General features: G+C 35.0%; 1 protein-coding gene across 1 annotated transcript in view; it reads right to left on the reverse strand.

The window, feature by feature from the left end:
- Positions 1 to 24,190, reverse strand: part of LOC149786115 (potassium voltage-gated channel subfamily KQT member 1-like) — a 236,495-nt gene that overhangs the window by 104,063 nt on the left and 108,242 nt on the right. The window contains exon 4 of the mRNA XM_089976440.1: positions 1,017 to 1,107. Within this exon, the coding sequence (XP_089832566.1) occupies positions 1,017 to 1,107 (91 nt within the window). The remainder of the gene's footprint in view (positions 1 to 1,016; positions 1,108 to 24,190) is intronic.

A 24,190-nucleotide genomic window follows, 5' to 3' on the forward strand; every position in this document is an offset into this window, starting at 1 on the left:
CTGTGCTTTTTGTTTGGAGTAATCAGTAAAACAAACAACATGGACCCTAATCTTAAGGTGCATTATGCTACAGCAGAACAGGATCTTTGATGTTTGCAGTTCGACTTATAAGCAAGTACATACAGCTCTACACTATTTCCTATAAATTAGATGACATAATATTTTTACAGAATGAAAATATGTATTAAATGTTTTTACTTTTACCTGAAGTCAGAAAATAAAGCTGCTTATAATAATAATAATATATAAAGATGTTAGAAAACAACGGATGAGTTGATACGTATAGGTTCTTTTTCAGTAGTACTTCTCTGTCTAGTCCATCTTCACAACTATAGTGGACATATTTAAAAAAACAGCTTTTGCTTTATGCACTGTATATACAATGAATAACTTTCAAATCAGGTCATTAGCAATAGCACGTTTGATTACAGTAGCTATCTGAATTCTTACCATCCAAAACAGTGATTCATTGGCACATTTGATTACAGTAGCTATTTGAATTCTTACCATCCAAAACAATGATTTATTGGCATGTTGGATTACAGTAGTTATCTGAATTCTTACCATCCAAAACAGTGATTCATTGGCATGTTTGATTACAGTAGCAATCTGAATTCTTACCATCCAAAACAGTGATTCATTGGCATGTTGGATTACAGTAGCTATCCGAATTCTTACCATCCAAAACAGTGATTCATTGGCATGTTTGATTACAGTAGCTATCTGAATTCTTACCATCCAAAACAGTGATTCATTGGCATGTTTGATTACAGTAGCTATTGAATTCTTACCATCCAAAACAGTGATTCATTGGCATGTTTGATTACAGTAGCTATTGAATTCTTACCATCCAAAACAGTGATTCATTGGCATGTTTGATTACAGTAGCTATCTGAATTCTTACCATCCAAAACAGTGATTCATTGGCATGTTTGATTACAGTAGCTATTGAATTCTTACCATCCAAAACAGTGATTCATTGGCATGTTTGATTACAGTAGCTATTGAATTCTTACCATCCAAAACAGTGATTCATTGGCAAATTCGGAGTATTGGTCTATTGTGGAAAGCACGCTGAATATCAGGCAGATTAGCACCATCATGAAGCTGCAGAGAAAAAAAGAAATTGTGTCAATGGTCTTTTATGAACGATTGATATCAATGACTTATGTATATACAGACCATCACAACTGGCTACTTACACAGCTACTAATTAATATGATAGTGTTAAATTGACATTATTAACAGGTTTGCTGCATTATGGGAAACCAGTTAAAAGGTTTGCTGCATTATGGGAAACCAGTTAAAAGGTTTGCTGCATTATGGGAAACCAGTTAAAACTTAGCTGCAATATGGGAAACAAGCTAAAAGGTTTGCTATCAGAGACCTTCAGGGAGAACCACAAGTTAAAAAAATGGAAAGAATTTTCCACTGTTTATTTGGTAATGCATTTAATACTAAATATTTTCCACCATTTATTTGGTAATGCATTCGATACTAAATTTTTCTTCTCTTCTTTTTTATTCTTTCAAATCTTATCCTTTGTCTTTTGCTGATTCAAAATTCAAACCATTTCAAAGCCATGTTTATTTAAATATAATTCCTCTTCTACTTTCAAATTGTTGTCCCTTTGTTATTGCTACAAAAATCATGACAATTCACACAGGTTGGTGTGAATTATGCTAAAAGCATCCTTGATACAGTACATGGAAGAAAATGTGTTAGGATTTTGTCAACTTTCCCATTTAAAGATGTTGGATGTGAATTTGTTTTCAACGTAAAACAATCTTCACCTTTTGGGATTTGAAAAATTACTTTGCAAAGGCAACAATAAACAGGTTTTGTTGTAGGTATCATTATCAACAATGACATAAAAAGTTTATTTCAGTCCATAATATGATGCAAGCTGAGGACAGGTTGACAAAATAACTCAGAATTTTATCATTTTAAGCAGCATCGATTGTTAAACTGTATTGGATAGCGATGACAAATTATAATAAACTGTATTGGATAGCAGATGACAAGTTATAATAAACTGTATTGGATAGCAGATGACAAATTATAATAAACTGTACTGGATAGCATAGGACAAATTATAATAAAGTGTACTGGATAGCATAGGACAAATTGTAATAACAGAAATAAAACATGAATTATGTAGCACAGATGCATCATCCTGTGCTCCCTACAGTTAGTTCCTGACACACATCCCCTTTCGCAAGTGTCCCCACCCCCAGTGTCTACTCTAAAACTAAAAATTGGGGGGGGGGATTCTCCATTGCATTTGAAAAAAAAGAGAAAATTTACCGAATATAGGAGGTATTTAATAAAGAAATAAAGGTAAGTTTAAAATAGGTGTGACTTTTGCACAGTTTTTTTTTCTATCCATTTTGAATACAAATTACAATAAATCCAGTAACTGAACATCCCAAAATAGACCCTGTACCCTCTTAAATTCCATCCCAGAATATACCATGAACCCTCTTGAACTCCATCCCAGAAAAGACTGAGCTCTCTTAAACTCCATCCCAGAAAAGACTCTGAGCCCTCTTAAACTCAATCCCAGAATAGACCCTGCACCCTCTTAAACTCCATCCCAGAATAGACCCTGCACCCTCTTAAACTCCATCCCAGAATAGATCCTGAACCCTCTACAATTCATCCTAGAATAGACCCTGAACCCTCTCAAACTCCATCACGGAAAAGACCCAGAATCATCTCAAACTCCACACCATAATAGTCCCAAAACCTTCTCAAACTTTACCCAGGAACAGACCATGAACCCTCTCAAACATTATCCCAGAATAAACCCTGAACCCTCAAAGAGAACTGACCCTGGACCCTCCAAACATCCACCCCTGAATAGACCCTGAACCCTCTCAAACTCCATCCCAGAACAGACCTTGAAACTGCTCAGTCAACCTCAGAACAGACCCTGAAAACCTCTCAAACTGCATCCCAGTATAGACCCTGAACCTCTTTATCTCCACCCCAGAAAATGACAAATCAAATTCGACAAAATGCTGTGTACATCTAAAGACCACCTTGAATAAAATTTCAAGTTGGGCTTATTCTCAAACCTAGCCTTGTCATATAGGAATCAAATGGTCAAACATTTAGTGTACTGTGCTGCACTATTCATCAAGCTGCAGGCAGTGATAGCATTGTGAGAACTATTATTCTTTCAAGTCAAGTAATTTACCTTGTAGATGAATTATCTTCGTAATAAAAACTGTCCAAGTAATCTTACAAGGGCATATCACATTTGATTTAAAGAAACATCGGTTCAAGTTCCAGAGTCATGGTCTGGAATTTAGTGTTTGATCCTTCATTGTCATTAGTACAAAAATCTACATCAGGAGTTATATATCTATGAATCAATTTCACTTTAAAATGTTCATTTTAAATAATAACAGAGCACAAATAAAATTCTCATTTCATGTGAATTCACATATAATGAATTGAAATTATTTATGTGATTTGTTTTTGATGCTGAAGGTTTTTGTACATGCCATCAACCATATAAATGGAGATTCATTCACAACTTCTGGTAGTCTATTAAAATTCAGTTTAACCTGAACAGCATTGCATGCCGTCCATGAGAGCATCATGTTCTTAAAGTCACAACACATTCTCACAATTTTGGCTATCAATTTTAAAATCTGGATACCAAAAAAGAAACTTTAAAACTTTGAATAAACTATGATGATGTGCTTGTTAGAATTGATAAACAGGAAGTTGAACAACATTTTGAATGGGATATTATCAGAAGCTTTTGCCAATCATCAACATGGCAACATTTACCAAATCAAGGACACATTTTTATTCTGTGTTAAAATAGTATAATAAATGTTTTATTCATATTTAGTAAATTTTCTAGACAGCTAATTTTAACAGCAACCAAGCATCACTTTAACAAACCAAATTGAACTTTTATCTGTTTATCTAAACAATTTATTTAATGAATGATTTTATGCCATTGGGACAATAAAAAAGGATGTGATGTGATGTGATGTGATTTTTATTTTTAACGTAGCTTTAACAATTTTTCAGTCATATCGCTACGATGTCTGCAATGTGGCAGTTTATAGTGATGTCTAGCACTGGGGCATCATGCCGCAGACATGTAGCATGATGTCCCACCCAGTCACATTATCCTGACACCAGGCCAACCAGTCCTAACACTAACCTCTTAATGCTGAACGCCAAGCGAGGCAGCTGTTAGTACCATTTTTTAAGTCTCTGGTATGACTCGGCCGGGGATCGAACCCACGACCTCCCGCATCCGAGGCGGACGCTCTAACCACTAGGCCACCGGAGCGGTCCAATAAAAAAGGAAGAATACAAGAAGCCTGTGTGGTCCTAAAACTAATCAAGTTAGTTGGGTAGAACTTGAAGCCACCTTTACCAGGATGCCTTCCATCAAATTTAGTTAAATTCTATTAAGCTGCTTTTTTAAAGAAGTTATTGATAGTTTTCTTTCTTCTATTTTTAGTACTAGCAGCCATGTTAGTGGCATTATTTAAAGAAGTCTTTAAATGTTTTTCCTATTTTTATTAATGGTGTCCATATATAATGGCAGATGCACATTAACAAAGTTGAAAGAGCTTCATGCAAGGATGCCTTTCATTGAACTTGGTTGAATTCTATTGAATGCGTTTGATGAGTACAACTCAGTTATTCTGTTTAAAATAGTGGCAACCATATCTGACATCAGATTGACATCATATGAAACAATTTAAAGGTTTCATGACAGACATTTTTCTGTAAAATTTGGACACATTCTGTTGTGCAGTTTGTGAAAAGCAATTGTTTAATGTTTATTTTATTTTAGCAGTGTCAGGCATATTTGACTGATGTTTGGCAATAATTGAATACATTTTCTGAAACTGCTTTATACCAAGATGAGCAATGGCTGACATACTACAAAAGACCACACCATAAGCTAACTTCACCTTATGACCAGATGAGGCTTAAAAAGTGGTCTCTGGGTGAACCAAATCTGGAACCCTCTAGGATAACCTACAAGGGGGCCTTTCTTGGTTAACCCACCTTGGAGGGGTGGGGCTGCTTGTTGGTAACCTTGTGGTGGACCCTCTTAGCTGATCCAACTGTAGGAGACTCTCTTGGGTGCCACTGAGGTGGGGGAGGGGGTATCTCTTAAGAGCCATGTGGGGGGGGCCTTCACTTAAATGACCAGTGAGGGTCTTCTTTCACTTTGGCGACCCCCATTGGGGTAGGGCTCTTTAGATAAAACTATGATTGGGGGTGGGGTGCTCTCTTGGGTGACCCCTCCTTGAGAGGGCCAATTTCGGGTCATCTATTAAGTCCTTCAAAGTGGCAACTAAAGGACAAAATGTTAGGTTAAGCAGGGATTATAACCCCAACTAGTGTTTCAAAATTTTTGAGTGGAAAAAAACTGATGGGCAAAGTTTTAGGTCAAACACAGACATTTTTCTGCAAACATTTTGCTAGAAAACAAAATAAAAAGTTGACCTAGGTCTTCCTAGAAAGGCTGGGAGGTCAGGGGTGGGGGGTGGTTGCTTAGTTTTGAGCATGAGTATATCATCAAACAATAATTGTGTTGCAAAATTTATGACTGGATTAATACCGTAAATTTCTATCACTGTATTAATGCTGTAGAAAGTCTACTCTGTTATTCACAATCACAATAAATATGTTTAATATTACTGCATGTCTTTACACTGTATCACATAATATTAGCAAGCATAATAAATGTCAATTTGGTGAAGAAATAAATTTGCAAAATATTATTCAGAAAAAAATGATACAAGATAGCAACATAAAGGTATTTTGGAGCAAATCAGAGCTGCACGTATACTGACTTTATGGGATATGAAAGCAAATCTGAGTTACACGTATGCTGACTTTATGGGATATGAAAGCAAATCTGAGTTACATGTATGCTGACTTGATGGGATATGAAAGCAAAACCGAGTTACATGTATGCTGACTTTATGGGATATGAAATCAAATCTGAGTTACATGTAAGCTGACTTTATGGGATATGAAAGCAAATCTGAGTTGCATGTATGCTGACTTTATGGAAGCAAATCTGAGTTACATGTATGCTGACTTGATGGAATATGAAAGCAAATCTGAGTTACATGTATGCTGTCTTTATGGGATATGAAAGCAAATCTGAGTTACATGTATGCTGACTTGATGGGATATGAAAGCAAAATTGAGTTACATGTATGCTAACTTTATGGGATATGAAAGCAAATCTGAGTTACATGTATGCTGACTTGATGGGATATGAAAGCAAAAGTTGCATGTATGCTGACTTTATGGGATATGAAAGCAAATCTGAGGTACACATATGCTGACTTTATGGGATATGAAAGCAAATCTGAGTTACATGTATGCTGACTTTATGGGATATGAAAGCAAATCTGAGTCACCTGTATGCTGACTTTATGGGATATGAAAGCAAAACAGAGTTACATGTATGCTGACTTTATGGGATATGAAAGCAAATCTGAGTTACATGTATGCTGACTTGATGGGATATGAAAGCAAATCTGAGTTGCATGTATGCTGACTTTATGGGATATGAAAGCAAATCTGAGTTGCATGTATGCTGACTTTATGGGATATGAAAGCAAATCTGAGTTGCATGTATGCTGACTTTCTGGGATATGAAAGCAAATGTTGCATGTATGCTGACTTTCTGGGATATGAAAGCAAATCTGAGTTGCATGTATGCTGACTTTCTGGGATATGAAAGCAAATCTGAGTTGCATGTATGCTGACTTTCTGGGATATGAAAGCAAATCTGAGTTGCATGTAAGCTGACTTTATGGGATATGAAAGCAAATCTGAGTTACATGTATGCTGACTTTATGGGATATGAAAGCAAATCTGAGGCGCATGTATGCTGACTTTATGGGATATGAAAGCAAATGTGAGTTGCATGTATGCTGATGTTAAAAACATTAAAAAGCCAAAATAAATCACTATCTCTATAAACCTATCCACATAGGGCAATCCTTGGTCTACTGAATATCCCTTATTCATGTTTCAGTGAACAGCATCGAATGTATGCCTGCTGTTAAGGGTTTAATGGCACATCAACACAATCATGGCTAAGCAAAATTTCAGGGACTTAACAAAAGCCACAGCTACAAAAAATACTAAAATCTCTGTTTTGATAAACCCTTCTGCAAAAAAAGAAACATTCAAAAGTAAAGATACAAAGATCCTTTCAAAGTATACCGTAACAAAAATAAAAGTTTTGAAAGTTTTATAGAACCAATAAAAGATAGATTCAAAGTTTTGAATTTCTCAGAAATATAACTACATTCATGTAGAAAGTTCAAGACTATTTTGGGTGATGCATCATCAACAAAGAGTCACTCAAACTGACTGATGCTGTATCCAGGGACAAAAAGAGAATTTCCAGGAACCATCTCTAATATTCTTCTGCAATAACAAGAATTTCAGCTAGCTGCTGTGGTGGACATATTGGCTGTCAAGTTGGCACCATTTTTATATGCGATCATGTAGACATTATTATAAGCATTTTGTTGAAGACCCCCATATCAATAGTACCATCCATTCAGAAGAAGTAGTGACATCAAGATTTTCAGGATAGCATTATGACAGCCATTATGGCAGACATATCAAGCTGGCACTATTTTCGTTTAAGGCCAACTAGATATCATACTGGGTGAAAACACCATGTTAATATAACACCTATTAGGGACAGGAAGGGATAACAATATTTTTAAAAGGGATATTATGGTGGACATACTAATGGAAAGTCAGAATCATTTTCATTTAGGACCAACTAGGACAAGAAGTCATTTGGTTAAAATTCCATGTTGATATGACTATCCATCTACAAGGAGTACTTATAACATTTGTTTTAAGATGCACTTGTAGTGGATATATTGGAGGCCCATACAGAACAGTTTTTATTTGGGACAAACTGGGCATTGTAAGAAGTCTTCTAGTAAGAAACCCATATCAATCAGGAGGAGTAGCAACAATAAGATTTTCAATGTGGCTACATGAGTGTCCATTCTAGATGTCAGATCTGCACCATTTTCATTTTGGATCAACCAGATAGCATAGGATGTCTTTTAGTGAAAACCCCATGTTTTATGACCATTAGATAAAGTAGTGAAAAGATTTTCAAGATGGTTGCCATGGTGACCATATTGAATATCTGAGTGGCACCATTTACATTTAAGGCAAACAAAATCTTTTAGTGAAATATGTATGTATGTAGTAGTGTTTTATGGAGCCTCAGCACAAAAGTAGCCATCTGGTGGCAACTAAAGGTAAAACTGAACAATGTAAAAAGGAGATGAAGGAAGAGAAATCCTTCAAAATATATATAAATGTCAAGTAAAACAAGATAAAAAACCCCATGTCAATATTATGAGTAACAAGTACAAGAATTTCAAGATGGCTGCTGTGATAGCCATATTAGGCTAAGATCAGCTTCATTTTAATTTAGGAACAACTTGACATCATAAGAAGTCTTCTATTGAAAACTCTATGACAATATAAGTGTTGTGATAACATGATTTTCAAGATGACTGCTGTGGTGTCCATGTTGAATATCAGATTAGGCATTGTTTTCATTTAGGACCAACTTGACATCATTCAGTTTTTCAGTGAAAATCTCATGCTGATATGACCACACATTCCAAAGTAACAGTAACAATATTTGTTCAAGTTGACTGCTGTGGCAGCCACATCTGACTACAGATATCACTATTTTAATTTAGGACCAACTAGACCTTCGGATGAATGTGTGTGTAAAGTTTCATGGCATTCCTCCAAGTAGTTTACAAGAAATAGCAATAATAACGTTTGCTAATGGACAGATGTTAGACAACAGACAACAGCCATTTTATAAGCTGAATTCTGGTCTGTGACCAGTAAAACAAAAAATGAAATGAGTTTTAAAGAGGTTTTAAGTAATTCAGAAATATGGATGTAAAATTTTCTGCATACAAGCAGAAGGTTTCTTCTGGTAAATGGCTTGAAATGGTGTTGTTGGTGTTGCAAAGGTGGCTGCCATCTTGTCTCCAGTTTTCAAAGTGTTTATACCAGATTGAGTAACGACAGCCATTGGTGGTGCTAATTTCATTGAATTTACTCTGAAAAACTAGAGGATTGGGAAAATAAGTTTTCATTTAGCAAGATCAAATGTTATTTTTGAACATTTGAATAACCAAGGAGGTGATGGAGGAGTTTACACTATCTTCCAGCCTGATATTTAAAGCTTCAAAGTGAAGGTGAATTATTCAGATAAATATAATTTTACTATCATTCTCCCTGTATTTAATCTCTTTGTGTTCTTCATTTCACTGGAACCATTCTCAAAAATTGTGGACATGTTCTCCCTGTATTTAATCTCTTTGTGTTCTTCATTTCACTGGAACTATTCTCAAAAATTGTGGACATGGTACACTGAATTACATTGGAAGAAATCTGCTTTTGAATGCAATAACTGAGGGGCATGATGGAACTTAAATCTGGTGGTAGACCAATTACACAAGAAACTAGAGACATAGACAGCTTGTAATTTAAACTGCAATTGGCTGTTTGCCATCAAGAGGCATAAAGTATCAGGAGAAGAAAATTTGATTGCCCTTTATTGATGAGGAATAGAAGCATTGGACCTGTCAAGGGCTATTACAATATCTGTACCTTTATTAATGAGGAATAGAAGCATTTACCTGTCAAGGGCTATTACAATATCTGTACCTTTTCTAATTTCCCTACTGTTGGCTGACACCTGGAACTAATGCAAACAATTTTAGAGCAATACAAAAGAAAAAGATCAATGGTATTGAAATTCTATCCTTATAACATGCCACTGTTAAAGAAAATTAGTAGTTCTTAAGCCAAAATTGTGTGTCTATGACCCTAAAAGCATACAAGAGTATGCACAGAACCAAGTTAAGCTATGCCTCCTCTTTATTGGAATTTTAAATACTTTAGCACAAAACTTTGTCACCAGGCTCCTGATTTCTTTGAACAGAAATATGTGTGTGTGTTCTGGAGATTTTTAACATAGCTTTAAAAATTTTTCAGTCATATCTCTATGATGTCTGTAGTGTTGCAGTTGATAGTGATGTTTAGCACTGGGGCATCATGTAGCAGACATATAGTATGATATCCCATCCAATCACATTATCCTGACACCAGGCCGACCAGTCCTAATACTAACCTCTTAATGCTGACTGACTGGTGAGGAAGCTGTTAGTACCATTATTATAAGTCTTTGGTATGACTTGGTCGGGGCTTGAACCTGTGACCTCCTGCATCTAAGGCACATGCTCTAACCACTAGGCCACCGAAGCGGTTTCAAATGTATTGAAAATAAATGCATATTCTGATGATGTAACAGGTAATGATATCTTCTGTATCATGCAACAGATTAAGGTATCTTCTATATTATGCAACATGTAATGATATCTTCTATATTATGCAACAGGTAATGATATCTTCTATATTATGCAACATATAATGATATCTTCTATATTATGCAACAGGTAATGATATCCTCTATATTATGCAACATATAATGATATCTTCTATATTATGCAACAGGTAATGATATCTTCTATATTATGCAACATATAATGATATCTTCTATATTATGCAACAGGTAATGATATCTTCTACATTATGCAACAGGTAATGATATCTTCCATATTATTCCCTGTTCATACCTTCTCCCTGAAGCTTTAGAATCCTGCCTAGGTCCTTCAAAGTGGAACTGTCTCAGGTACAAATGTGAGTTAGATATGTGTATTTACATTTTACACAGTATGTTCATGATCACAGGGTGGAAATCACAACTGTTGCTAAACTATGACCCAAGGGCAAGCTCCCATGTTGGGTGATACAGAGGCCAAAGTTAATTGCATTTGCAAATTTGTCTTCATATATCTATTAGGTTAATGGTTCTAGGATGACGATCACAATAATTTCCAAGTTATAACCCATGCTCTAAGTTCAGGAAGGGAATGGGACAGATGTCTGGGTATAAGCCATGGATCCCAGTTTAACATGTGCTGACACCTTGGTCAGTGATCAAATTGCCAATTCTAAGACATGTGAGACAAGAGTTATTTGACATTTATGTCAGTGCATCCCATACTTCTAGGGACAACATCAAAATTCCAAAAGTACCAGCCCAATCTACAGAATTATCATGGACACAAGTCTCATGCTTTTAGCATAGGAGAAAATGGTGTGTATCACAATATCCCTTACGTTTTTATGAGACATGGGGATGAACACAGGAAAAAATACTTGCATAACTACTTGCAAATGAGACATGGGGATGAACATTTGCATATAAGACAGGGATAAATACATACATATGAGATGGGGATGAATACATGCATGTGAGACAGAAAATTGCCATGGCAAGCCATGAAATTAGATTGAGATTTTGGTATAATTCAATGCATAAACTGTAAAACTCTGAACTCAAACAGTTTAAACCAAAAAGATACAGAGATTACTACAATTCTGACTACAGCAGACAAAAACCAGATTTCCCTTGGATCATTTATAGGGATTTTTAATGTGCTGAACTGTTACAATAACAAACATTTCATTAGACCCAAGTGAATCAAACCGTTATGAGCAGATACTATCACATGGATATTATGACTATGATAACAAAGGTATGATGGTGATATATTACATGGACGTGATGACAATGATAACAAAGATTTGATGGTGATATATTACATGGACGTGATGACAATGATAACAAAGGTTTTATTCTTAATTAAGCATTTGTTTATACAGCAGCCAGATGAACTATTAGGGACATGGTAAACTTTATTTTCATGGTAAAGCTGTCACAATTGAAAAATCGCAGAAACTCTGTTACTCAAACTACCAGGTCAAGCTGACCCCGACTTTGGCACCTCTGGAAAAGGCGGCAGAGATGTTTAATTCTGATTGGTTACGTTATATAAGGGACGTGTTTCCCACACAAAGCTTTTCTGCGAGAGGAAGCCAGAAGGACTCCAGGGGATTTGCAAGAAATTTCCTTGTAAAAGAACTGTTGTCCAAAGGGGACTGTTGTCAAAAGAAACCAATGAACTAATTTAGCGATTAGAGGCAGGAACGGTGAAAGCAAAGGGAGAAAATAGCTCCTGAGATGTATAATCCTGTGATGCAATCCTGCGACATATCAATTCTGAGACGTATGCTGAGAAGTATAGAGAGAAGTGTAGCAGGACGTACAATCCTGTGACGTAACCCTGCGACGTATCAATTCTGAGACGTATTCTGAGAGCATCCTGAGACGGATTGTGAAAAGTATCATCCTGAGATCCAGGGGTCTGAACAGCTACAGTGGCAGTAGGGCGAACTGAAGATACAGGTTATGCAATCGTACAAGACATTGACTTAGATTGTTCACTCGATCCTATGATGTTTGATGGTGATACTATTACATGGAGGTGATGATAATGATAACAAAGGTTTGATTGTGATACTATTACATGGAAGTGGTGACTATGATAATAAAGTTTGATGCTGATACTATTACATGAAAGTGGTGACTATGATAATAAAGGTATGATGCTGATACTATTACATGGAAGTGGTGACTATGATAATAAAGTTTGATGCTGATACTATTACATGAAAGTGGTGACTATGATAATAAAGGTATGATGCTGATACTATTACATGGAAGTGGTGACTATGATAACAAAGGTTTGATGCTGATACTATTACATGGAAGTTGTGACTATGATAATAAAGGTTTGATTGTGATACTATTACATGGAGGTGATGACTAAGATAACAAAGGTTTGATGGTGATACTATTATATGGAGGTGATGACTAAGATAACAAGGGTTTGATGGTGATACTATTATATGGAGGTGATGACTATGATAATAAAGGTTTGATGGTGATACTATTACATGGAGGTGATGGCTATGATAATAAAGGTTTGATGGTGATACTATTACATGGAGGTGATGACTAAGATAACAAAGGTTTGATGGTGATACTATTACATGGAGGTGATGACTATGATAACAAAGGTATGATGCTGATACTATTACATGGAGGTGATGACTATGATAATAAAGGTATGATGGTGATACTATTACATGGAAGTGGTGACTATGATAACAAAGGTTTGATGCTGATACTATTACATGGAAGTTGTGACTATGATAATAAAGGTTTGATGGTGATACTATTACATGGAGGTGATGACTAAGATAACAAAGGTTTGATGGTGATACTATTATATGGAGGTGATGACTAAGATAACAAGGGTTTGATGGTGATACTATTACATGGAGGTGATGACTATGATAATAAAGGTTTGATGGTGATACTATTCAATGGAGGTGATGACTATGATAATAAAGGTTTGATGCTGATACTATTACATGGAAGTGGTGACTATGATAACAAAGGTTTGATGCTGATACTATTACATGGAAGTGGTGACTATGATAACAAAGGTTTGATGCTGATACTATTACATGGAAGTGGTGACTATGATAACAAAGGTTTGATGCTGATACTATTACATGGAGGTGATGACAGATAATAAAGGTTTGATGGTGATACTATTATATGGAGGTGATGACTAAGATAACAAAGGTTTGATGGTGATACTATTACATGGAAGTGGTGACTATGATAACAAAGGTTTGATTGTGATACTGTTACATGGAAGTGGTGACTATGATTACAAAGGTTTGATGCTGATACTATTACATGGAGGTGATGACAGATAATAAAGGTTTGATGGTGATACTATTACATGGAAGTGGTGACTATGATAACAAAGGTTTGATGGTGATACTATTACATGGAAGTGGTCACTATGATAACAAAGGTTTGATGCTGATACTATTACATGGAGGTGATGACAGATAATAAAGGTTTGATGGTGATACTATTACATGGAGGTGATGACTATGATAATAAAGGTTTGATGGTGATACTATTACATGGAAGTGGTGACTATGATAATAAAGGTTTGATGGTGATACTCTTACATGGAGGTGATGACTAAGATAACAAAGGTTTGATGCTGATACTATTACATGAAAGTGGTGACTATGATAATAAAGGTTTGATGGTGATACTATTACATGAAAGTGGTGACTATGATAACAAACGTTTGATGCTGATACTATTATATGAAAGTGGTTACTATGATAACAAAGGTTTGATGCTGATACTATTAGATGGAAGTGGTGACTATGATAATAAAGGTTTGATGGTGATACTATTACATGGAGGTGATGACTAAGAGAACAAAGGTTTGATGGTGATACTATTACATGGAAGTGGTGACTATGATAACAAAGGTTTGATGCTGATACTATTTTATGAAAGTGGTGACTATGATAACAAAGGTTTGATGCTGATACTATTACATGGAAGTGGTGACTATGATAACAAAGGTTTGATGGTGATACTATTACATGAAAGTGGTGACTATGATAATAAAGGTTTGATGCTGATACTATTACATGGAGGTGATGACTAAGATAACAAAGGTTTGATGGTGATACTATTACATGAAAGTGGTGACTATGATAACAAAGGTTTGATGCTGATACTATTATATGAAAGTGGTGACTATGATAACAAAGGTTTGATGCTGATACTATTAGATGGAAGTGGTGACTATGATAATAAAGGTTTGATGGTGATACTATTACATGGAGGTGATGACTAAGATAACAAAGGTTTGATTGTGATACTATTACATGGAGGTGATGACAGATAATAAAGGTTTGATGGTGATACTATTACATGGAGGTGATGACTAAGATAACAAAGGTTTGATTGTGATACTATTACATGGAGGTGATGACAGATAATAAAGGTTTGATGGTGATACTATTACATGGAGGTGATGACTAAGATAACAAAGGTTTGATGGTGATACTATTACATGGAAGTGGTGACTGATAACAAAGGTTTGATGGTGATACTATTACATGGAAGTGGTGACTATGATTACAAAGGTTTGATGGTGATACTATTACATGGAGGTGATGACAGATAATAAAGGTTTGATGGTGATACTATTACATGGAGGTGATGACTAAGATAACAAAGGTTTGATGGTGATACTATTACATGGAGGTGATGACTATGATAATAAAGGTTTGATGCTGATCCTATTACATGGAAGTGGTGACTATGATATAAAGGTTTGATGGTGATATTATTACATGGAAGTGATGACTATGACAATAAAGGTTTGATGGTGATACTATTACATGAAAGTGGTGACTATGATAATAAAGGTTTGATGCTGATACTATTACATGAAAGTGGTGACTATGATAATAAAGGTTTGATGGTGATACTATTACATGGAAGTGGTGACTATGATAACAAAGGTTTGATGGTGATACTATTACATGAAAGTGGTGACTATGATAACAAAGGTTTGATGATGATACTATTACATGGAAGTGGTGACTATGATAACAAAGGTTTGATGGTGATACTATTACATGGAAGTGATGACTATGATAACAAAGGTTTGATGGTCATACTATTACATGGAAGTGGTGACTATGATAATAAAGGTTTGATGGTGATACTATTACATGGAGGTGATGACTAAGATAACAAAGGTTTGATGCTGATACTATTACATGAAAGTGGTGACTATGATAATAAAGGTTTGATGGTGATACTATTACATGAAAGTGGTGACTATGATAACAAAGCTTTGATGGTGATACTATTACATGGAGGTGATGACAGATAATAAAGGTTTGATGGTGATACAATTACATGGAGGTGATGACTATGATAATAAAGGTTTGATGGTGATACTATTACATGGAGGTGATGACTAAGATAACAAAGGTTTGATGGTCATACTATTACATGAAAGTGGTGACTATGATAACAAAGGTTTGATGGTGATACTATTACATGGAAGTGGTGACTATGATAACAAAGGTTTGATGGTGATACTATTACATGGAGGTGATGACAGATAATAAAGGTTTGATGGTGATACTATTACATGGAGGTGATGACTAAGATAACAAAGGTTTGATGGTGATACTATTACATGGAGGTGATGACTATGATAATAAAGGTTTGATGCTGATACTATTACATGGAAGTGGTGACTATGATAACAAAGGTTTGATGGTGATACTATTACATGGAAGTGATGACTATGATAACAAAGGTTTGATTGTGATACTATTACATGGAAGTGGTGACTATGATAATAAAGGTTTGATGGTGATACTATTACATGGAAGTGATGACTATGATAATAAGGGTTTGATGGTGATACTATTACATGGAGGTGATGACTAAGATAACAAAGGTTTGATGGTGATACTATTACATGGAAGTGGTGACTATGATCACAAAGGTTTGATGGTGATACTATTACATGGAGGTTATGACAGATAATAAAGGTTTGATGGTGATACTATTACATGGAGGTGATGACAGATAATAAAGGTTTGATGGTGATACTATTACATGGAGGTGATGACTAAGATAACAAAGGTTTGATGGTGATACTATTACATGGAGGTGATGACAGATAATAAAGGTTTGATGGTGATACTATTACATGGAGGTGATGACTAAGATAATAAAGGTTTGATGGTGATACTATTACATGGAGGTGATGACAGATAATAAAGATTTGATGGTGATACTATTACATGGAGGTGATGACTAAGATAATAAAGGTTTGATGGTGATACTATTACATGGAGGTGATGACAGATAACAAAGGTTTGATGGTGATACTATTACATGGAGGTGATGACTAAGATAATAAAGGTTTGATGGTGATACTATTACATGGAGGTGATGACAGATAATAAAGATTTGATGGTGATACTATTACATGGAGGTGATGACTAAGATAACAAAGGCTTGATGGTGATACTATTACCTGGAGGTGATGACTAAGATAATAAAGGTTTGATGGTGATACTATTACATGGAGGTGATGACAGATAACAAAGGTTTGATGGTGATACTATTACATGGAGGTGATGACAGATAATAAAGGTTTGATGGTGATACAATTACATGGAGGTGATGACTAAGATAATAAAGGTTTGATGGTGATACTATTACATGGAAGTGGTGACTATGATTACAAAGGTTTGATGGTGATACTATTACATGGAGGTGATGACTAAGATAACAAAGGTTTGATGGTGATACTATTACATGAAAGTGGTGACTATGATAACAAAGGTTTGATGGTGATACTATTACATGGAAGTGGTGGCTATGATTACAAAGGTTTGATGGTGATACTATTACATGGAGGTGATGACTAAGATAACAAAGGTTTGATTGTGATACTATTACATGGAGGTGATGACAGATAATAAAGGTTTGATGGTGATACTATTACATGGAAGTGGTGACTATGATAATAAAGGTTTGATGGTGATACTATTACATGGAGGTGATGACTAAGATAACAAAGGTTTGATTGTGATACTATTACATGGAGGTGATGACAGATAATAAAGGTTTGATGGTGATACTATTACATGGAGGTGATGACTAAGATAACAAAGGTTTGATGGTGATACTATTACATGGAAGTGGTGACTATGATAACAAAGGTTTGATGGTGATACTATTACATGGAAGTGGTGACTATGATTACAAAGGTTTGATGGTGATACTATTACATGGAGGTGATGACAGATAATAAAGGTTTGATGGTGATACTATTACATGGAGGTGATGACTAAGATAACAAAGGTTTGATGGTGATACTATTACATGGAGGTGATGACTATGATAATAAAGGTTTGATGCTGATCCTATTACACGGAAGTGGTGACTATGATAATAAAGGTTTGATGATGATACTATTACATGGAAGTGGTGACTATGATAATAAAGGTTTGATGGTGATACTATTACATGGAAGTGATGACTATGATAATAAAGGTTTGATGGTGATACTATTACATGAAAGTGGTGACTATGATAATAAAGGTTTGATGCTGATACTACTACATGAAAGTGGTGACTATGATAATAAAGGTTTGATGGTGATACTATTACATGGAAGTGGTGACTATGATAACAAAGGTTTGATGGTGATACTATTACATGAAAGTGGTGACTATGATAACAAAGGTTTGATGGTGATACTATTACATGGAAGTGGTGACTATGATAATAAAGGTTTGATGGTGATACTATTACATGGAAGTGATGACTATGATAACAAAGGTTTGATGGTGATACTATTACATGGAAGTGGTGACTATGATAATAAAGGTTGGATGGTGATACTATTACATGGAGGTGATGACTAAGATAACAAAGGTTTGATGCTGATACTATTACATGAAAGTGGTGACTATGATAATAAAGGTTTGATGGTGATACTATTACATGAAAGTGGTGACTATGATAACAAAGGTTTGATGGTGATACTATTACATGGAGGTGATGACAGATAATAAAGGTTTGATGGTGATACTATTACATGGAGGTGATGACTATGATAATAAAGGTTTGATGGTGATACTATTACATGGAGGTGATGACTAAGATAACAAAGGTTTGATGGTGATACTATTACATGAAAGTGGTGACTATGATAACAAAGGTTTGATGGTGATACTATTACATGGAAGTGGTGACTATGATTACAAAGGTTTGATGGTGATACTATTACATGGAGGTGATGACAGATAATAAAGGTTTGATGGTGATACTATTACATGGAGGTGATGACTAAGATAACAAAGGTTTGATGGTGATACTATTACATGGAGGTGATGACTATGATAATAAAGGTTTGATGCTGATACTATTACATTGAAGTGGTGACTATGATAACAAAGGTTTGATGGTGATACTATTACATGGAAGTGGTGACTATGATAACAAAGGTTTGATTGTGATACTATTACATGGAAGTGGTGACTATGATAATAAAGGTTTGATGGTGATACTATTACATGGAAGTGATGACTATGATAATAAAGGTTTGATGGTGATACTATTACATGGAGGTGATGACTAAGATAACAAAGGTTTGATGGTGATACTATTACATGGAAGTGGTGACTATGATCACAAAGGTTTGATGGTGATACTATTACATGGAGGTTATGACAGATAATAAAGGTTTGATGGTGATACTATTACATGGAGGTGATGACAGATAATAAAGGTTTGATGGTGATACTATTACATGGAGGTGATGACTAAGATAACAAAGGTTTGATGGTGATACTATTACATGAAAGTGGTGACTATGATAATAAAGGTTTGATGGTGATACTATTACATGGAAGTGGTGACTATGATTACAAAAGTTTGATGGTGATACTATTACATGGAGGTGATGACAGATAATAAAGGTTTGATGGTGATACTATTACATGGAGGTGATGACTAAGATAACAAAGGTTTGATTGTGATACTATTACATGGAGGTGATGACAGATAATAAAGGTTTGATGGTGATACTATTACATGGAGGTGATGACTAAGATAACAAAGGTTTAATGGTGATACTATTACATGGAAGTGGTGACTATGATAACAAAGGTTTGATGGTGATACTATTACATGGAAGTGGTGACTATGATTACAAAGGTTTGATGGTGATACTATTACATGGAGGTGATGACAGATAATAAAGGTTTGATGGTGATACTATTACATGGAGGTGATGACTAAGATAACAAAGGTTTGATGGTGATACTATTACATGGAGGTGGTGACTATGATAATAAAGGTTTGATGGTGATACTATTACATTGAAGTGCTGACTATGATAATAAAGGTTTGATGGTGATACTATTACATGAAAGTGGTGACTATGATAATAAAGGTTTGATGGTGATACTATTACATGGAAGTGGTGACTATGATAACAAAGGTTTGATGGTGATACTATTACATGAAAGTGGTGACTATGATAACAAAGGTTTGATGGTGATACTATTACATGGAAGTGGTGACTATGATAACAAAGGTTTGATGGTGATACTATTACATGGAAGTGATGACTATGATAACAAAGGTTTGATGGTGATACTATTACATGGAAGTGGTGACTATGATAATAAAGGTTTGATGGTGATACTATTACATGGAGGTGATGACTAAGATAACAAAGGTTTGATGCTGATACTATTACATGAAAGTGGTGACTATGATAACAAAGGTTTGATGGTGATACTATTACATGAAAGTGGTGACTATGATAACAAAGGTTTGATGGTGATACTATTACATGGAAGTGGTGACTATGATAACAAAGGTTTGATGGTGATACTATTACATGGAAGTGATGACTATGATAACAAAGGTTGGATGGTGATACTATTACATGGAAGTGGTGACTATGATAACAAAGGTTTGATGGTGATACTATTACATGGAAGTGATGACTATGATAACAAAGGTTTGATGATGATACTATTACATGGAAGTGATGACTATGATAACAAAGGTTTGATGATGATACTATTACATGGAAGTGATGACTATGATAACAAAGGTTTGATGGTGATACTATTACATGGAAGTGATGACTATGATAATAAAGGTTTGATGGTGATACTATTACATGGAAGTGGTGACTATGATAACAAAGGTTTGATGGTGATACTATTACATGGAAGTGATGACTATGATAACAAAGGTTTGATGGTGATACTATTACATGGAAGTGATGACTATGATAACAAAGGTTTGATGGTGATACTCTTACATGGAAGTGGTGACTATGATAACAAAGGTTTGATGGTGATACTCTTACATGGAAGTGGTGACTATGATAACAAAGGTTTGATGATGATACTATTACATGGAAGTGGTGACTATGATAACAAAGGTTTGATGGTGATACTATTACATGGAAGTGATGACTATGATAACAAAGGTTTGATGGTGATACTATTACATGGAAGTGGTGACTACGATAACAAAGGTTTGATGGTGATACTATTACATGGAAGTGGTGACTATGATAATAAAGGTTTGATGGTGATACTATTACATGGAAGTGATGACTATGATAATAAAGGTTTGATGATGATACTATTACATGGAAGTGGTGACTATGATAACAAAGGTTTGATGGTGATACTATTACATGGAAGTGATGACTATGATAACAAAGGTTTGATGGTTATACTATTACATGAAAGTGGTGACTATGATAATAAAGGTTTGATGGTGATACTATTACATGGAAGTGGTGACTATGATAACAAAGGTTTGATGATGATACTATTACATGGAAGTGATGACTATGATAACAAAGGTTTGATGGTGATACTATTACATGGAAGTGGTGACTATGATAACAAAGGTTTGATGGTGATACTCTTACATGGAAGTGGTGACTATGATAACAAAGGTTTGATGGTGATACCATTACATGGAAGTGATGACTATGATAATAAAGGTTTGATGATGATACTATTACATGGAAGTGGTGACTATGATAACAAAGGTTTGATGGTGATACTATTACATGGAAGTGATGACTATGATAATAAAGGTTTGATGGTGATACTATTAAATGGAAGTGGTGACTATGATAACAAAGGTTTGATGGTGATACTATTACATGAAAGTGGTGACTATGATAATAAAGGTTTGATGGTGATACTATTACATGGAGGTGATGACTAAGATAACAAAGGTTTGATGGTGGTACTATTACATGGAAGTGGTGACTATGATAACAAAGGTTTGATGCTGATACTATTACATGGAGGTGATGACTAAGATAACAAAGGTTTGATGCTGATACTATTACATGGAAGTGGTGACTATGATAACAAAGGTTTGATGCTGATACGATACCATCATAGCTTGAACAGATTGTAAATCTTTTCCTGTTATACCATCATAGCTTGAACACACAGTGTAAACCTTTTCGTTTTATACCAGCACAGCTTGAACACACAGTGTAAACCTTTTCCTTTTATACCATCATAGCTTGAACACATAGTGTAAGTCTTTTCCTTTTATACCATCATAGCTTGAACAGATTGTAAATCTTTTCCTTTTATACCATCATAGCTTGAACACACAGTGTAAGTCTTTTCCTTTTATACCATCATAGCTTGAACACAGTGTAAAACTTTTGCTTTTATACCATCATAGCTTGAACACAGATTGTAAATCTTTTCCTTTTATACCATCATAGCTTGAACACAGTGTAAACCTTTTCCTTTTATACCATCATAGCTTGAACACACAGTGTAAGTCTTTTCTTTTTATACCATCATAGCTTGAACACACAGTGTAAATCTTTTCATTCAAACTCACAGTGTAAATCTTTTCCTTTTATACCATCACAGCTTGAACACACATTGTAAATCTTTTCCTTTTATACCATCATAGCTTGAACACAAAGTGTAAACCTTTTCCTTTTATACCATCATAGCTTGAACACACAGTGTAAACCTTTTCCTTTTATACCATCATAGCTTGAACACACAGTGTAAGTCTTTTCCTTTCATACCATCATAGCTTGAACACACAGTGTAAACCGTTTCCTTTTACACCATCATAGCTTGAACACACAGTGTAAGTCTTTTCCTTTTATACCATCATAGCTTGAACACAGTGTAAGTCTTTTCCTTTCATACCATCATAGCTTGAACACACAGTGTAAACCTTTTCCTTTTATACCATCATAGCTTGAACACACAGTGTAAGTCTTTTCCTTTTATACCATCATAGCTTGAACACACAGTGTAAATCTTTTCCTTCAAACTCACAGTGTAAATCTTTTCCTTTTATACCATCATAGCTTGAACACACAGTGTAAACCTTTTCCTTTTATACCATCATAGCTTGAACACACAGTGTAAACCTTTTCCTTTTATACCATCATAGCTTGAAGACACAGTGTAAGTATTTTCCTTTTATACCATCATAGCTTGAACACAAAGTGTAAGTCTTTTCCTTTTATACCATCATAGCTTGAACACACAGTGTAAATCTTTTCCTTTTATACCATCGTAGCTTGAACACACAGTGTAAGTCTTTTCTTTTTATACCATCATAGCTTGAACACACAGTGTAAATCTTTTTCTTTTATACCATCGTAGCTTGAACACACAGTGTAAGTCTTTTCTTTTTATACCATCATAGCTTGAACACACAGTGTAAATCTTTTCCTTCAAACTCACAGTGTAAATCTTTTCCTTTTATACCATCACAGCTTGAATACACAGTGTAAATCTTTTCCTTTTATACCATCATAGCTTGAATACAGTGTAAACCGTTTCCTTTTATACCATCATAGCTTGAACACACAGTGTAAACCTTTTCCTTTTATACCATCATAGCTTGAACACACAGTGTATTTTCCTTTTATACCAGCATAGCTTGAACACACAGTGTAAACCTTTTCCTTTCATACCATCATAACTTGAACACACAGTGTAAGTCTTTTCCTTTTATACCATCATAGCTTGAACACACAGTGTAAGTCTTTTCCTTTTATACCATCGTAGCTTGAACACACAGTGTAAATCTTTTCCTTTTATACCGTCATAGCTTGAACACACAGTGTAAATCTTTTCCTTTTATACCATCATAGCTTGAACACACAGTGTAAGTCTTTTCTTTTTATACCATCATAGCTTGAACACACAGTGTAAGTCTTTTCTTTTTATACCATCATAGCTTGAACACACAGTGTAAGTCTTTTCTTTTTATACCATCATAGCTTGAACACACAGTGTAAGTCTTTTCTTTTTATACCATCATAGCTTGAACACACAGTGTAAGTCTTTTCTTTTATACCATCATAGCTTGAACACACGATATACATTTGTGGATATCCTTCTGATGGAGATTCATACAATCATTCTGGCATTATTATTGCATTTCTAACACAGTTCTGGCTTTTCCCTGAATGTGTGATATTTCAGTACACGTCATCAAAACTGAGCCTGGAGTCATCAGGCAATTTTCATAACAAAAAAGTGTAGGATTTCAGATGAGGTTCTATGATCGTAAAAATTTTGAAATGACCTTTTTATAATTATGGGTTATGTTCCACTGTAGGTCCATATGCTGGTAAGGAGTTCATGGTGTGAACACATGTCTGTCTACCATTAAAATCAATCCTCAGATTAAAACAATTCTCTCCCAACAAAATAATTCTAACTG

Source organism: Sinohyriopsis cumingii, chromosome 12 (genome assembly GCF_028554795.1).
Source record: "Sinohyriopsis cumingii isolate HCF-2022 chromosome 12, ASM2855479v2, whole genome shotgun sequence".
Taxonomy (NCBI): Eukaryota; Metazoa; Mollusca; class Bivalvia; order Unionida; family Unionidae; genus Sinohyriopsis; species Sinohyriopsis cumingii.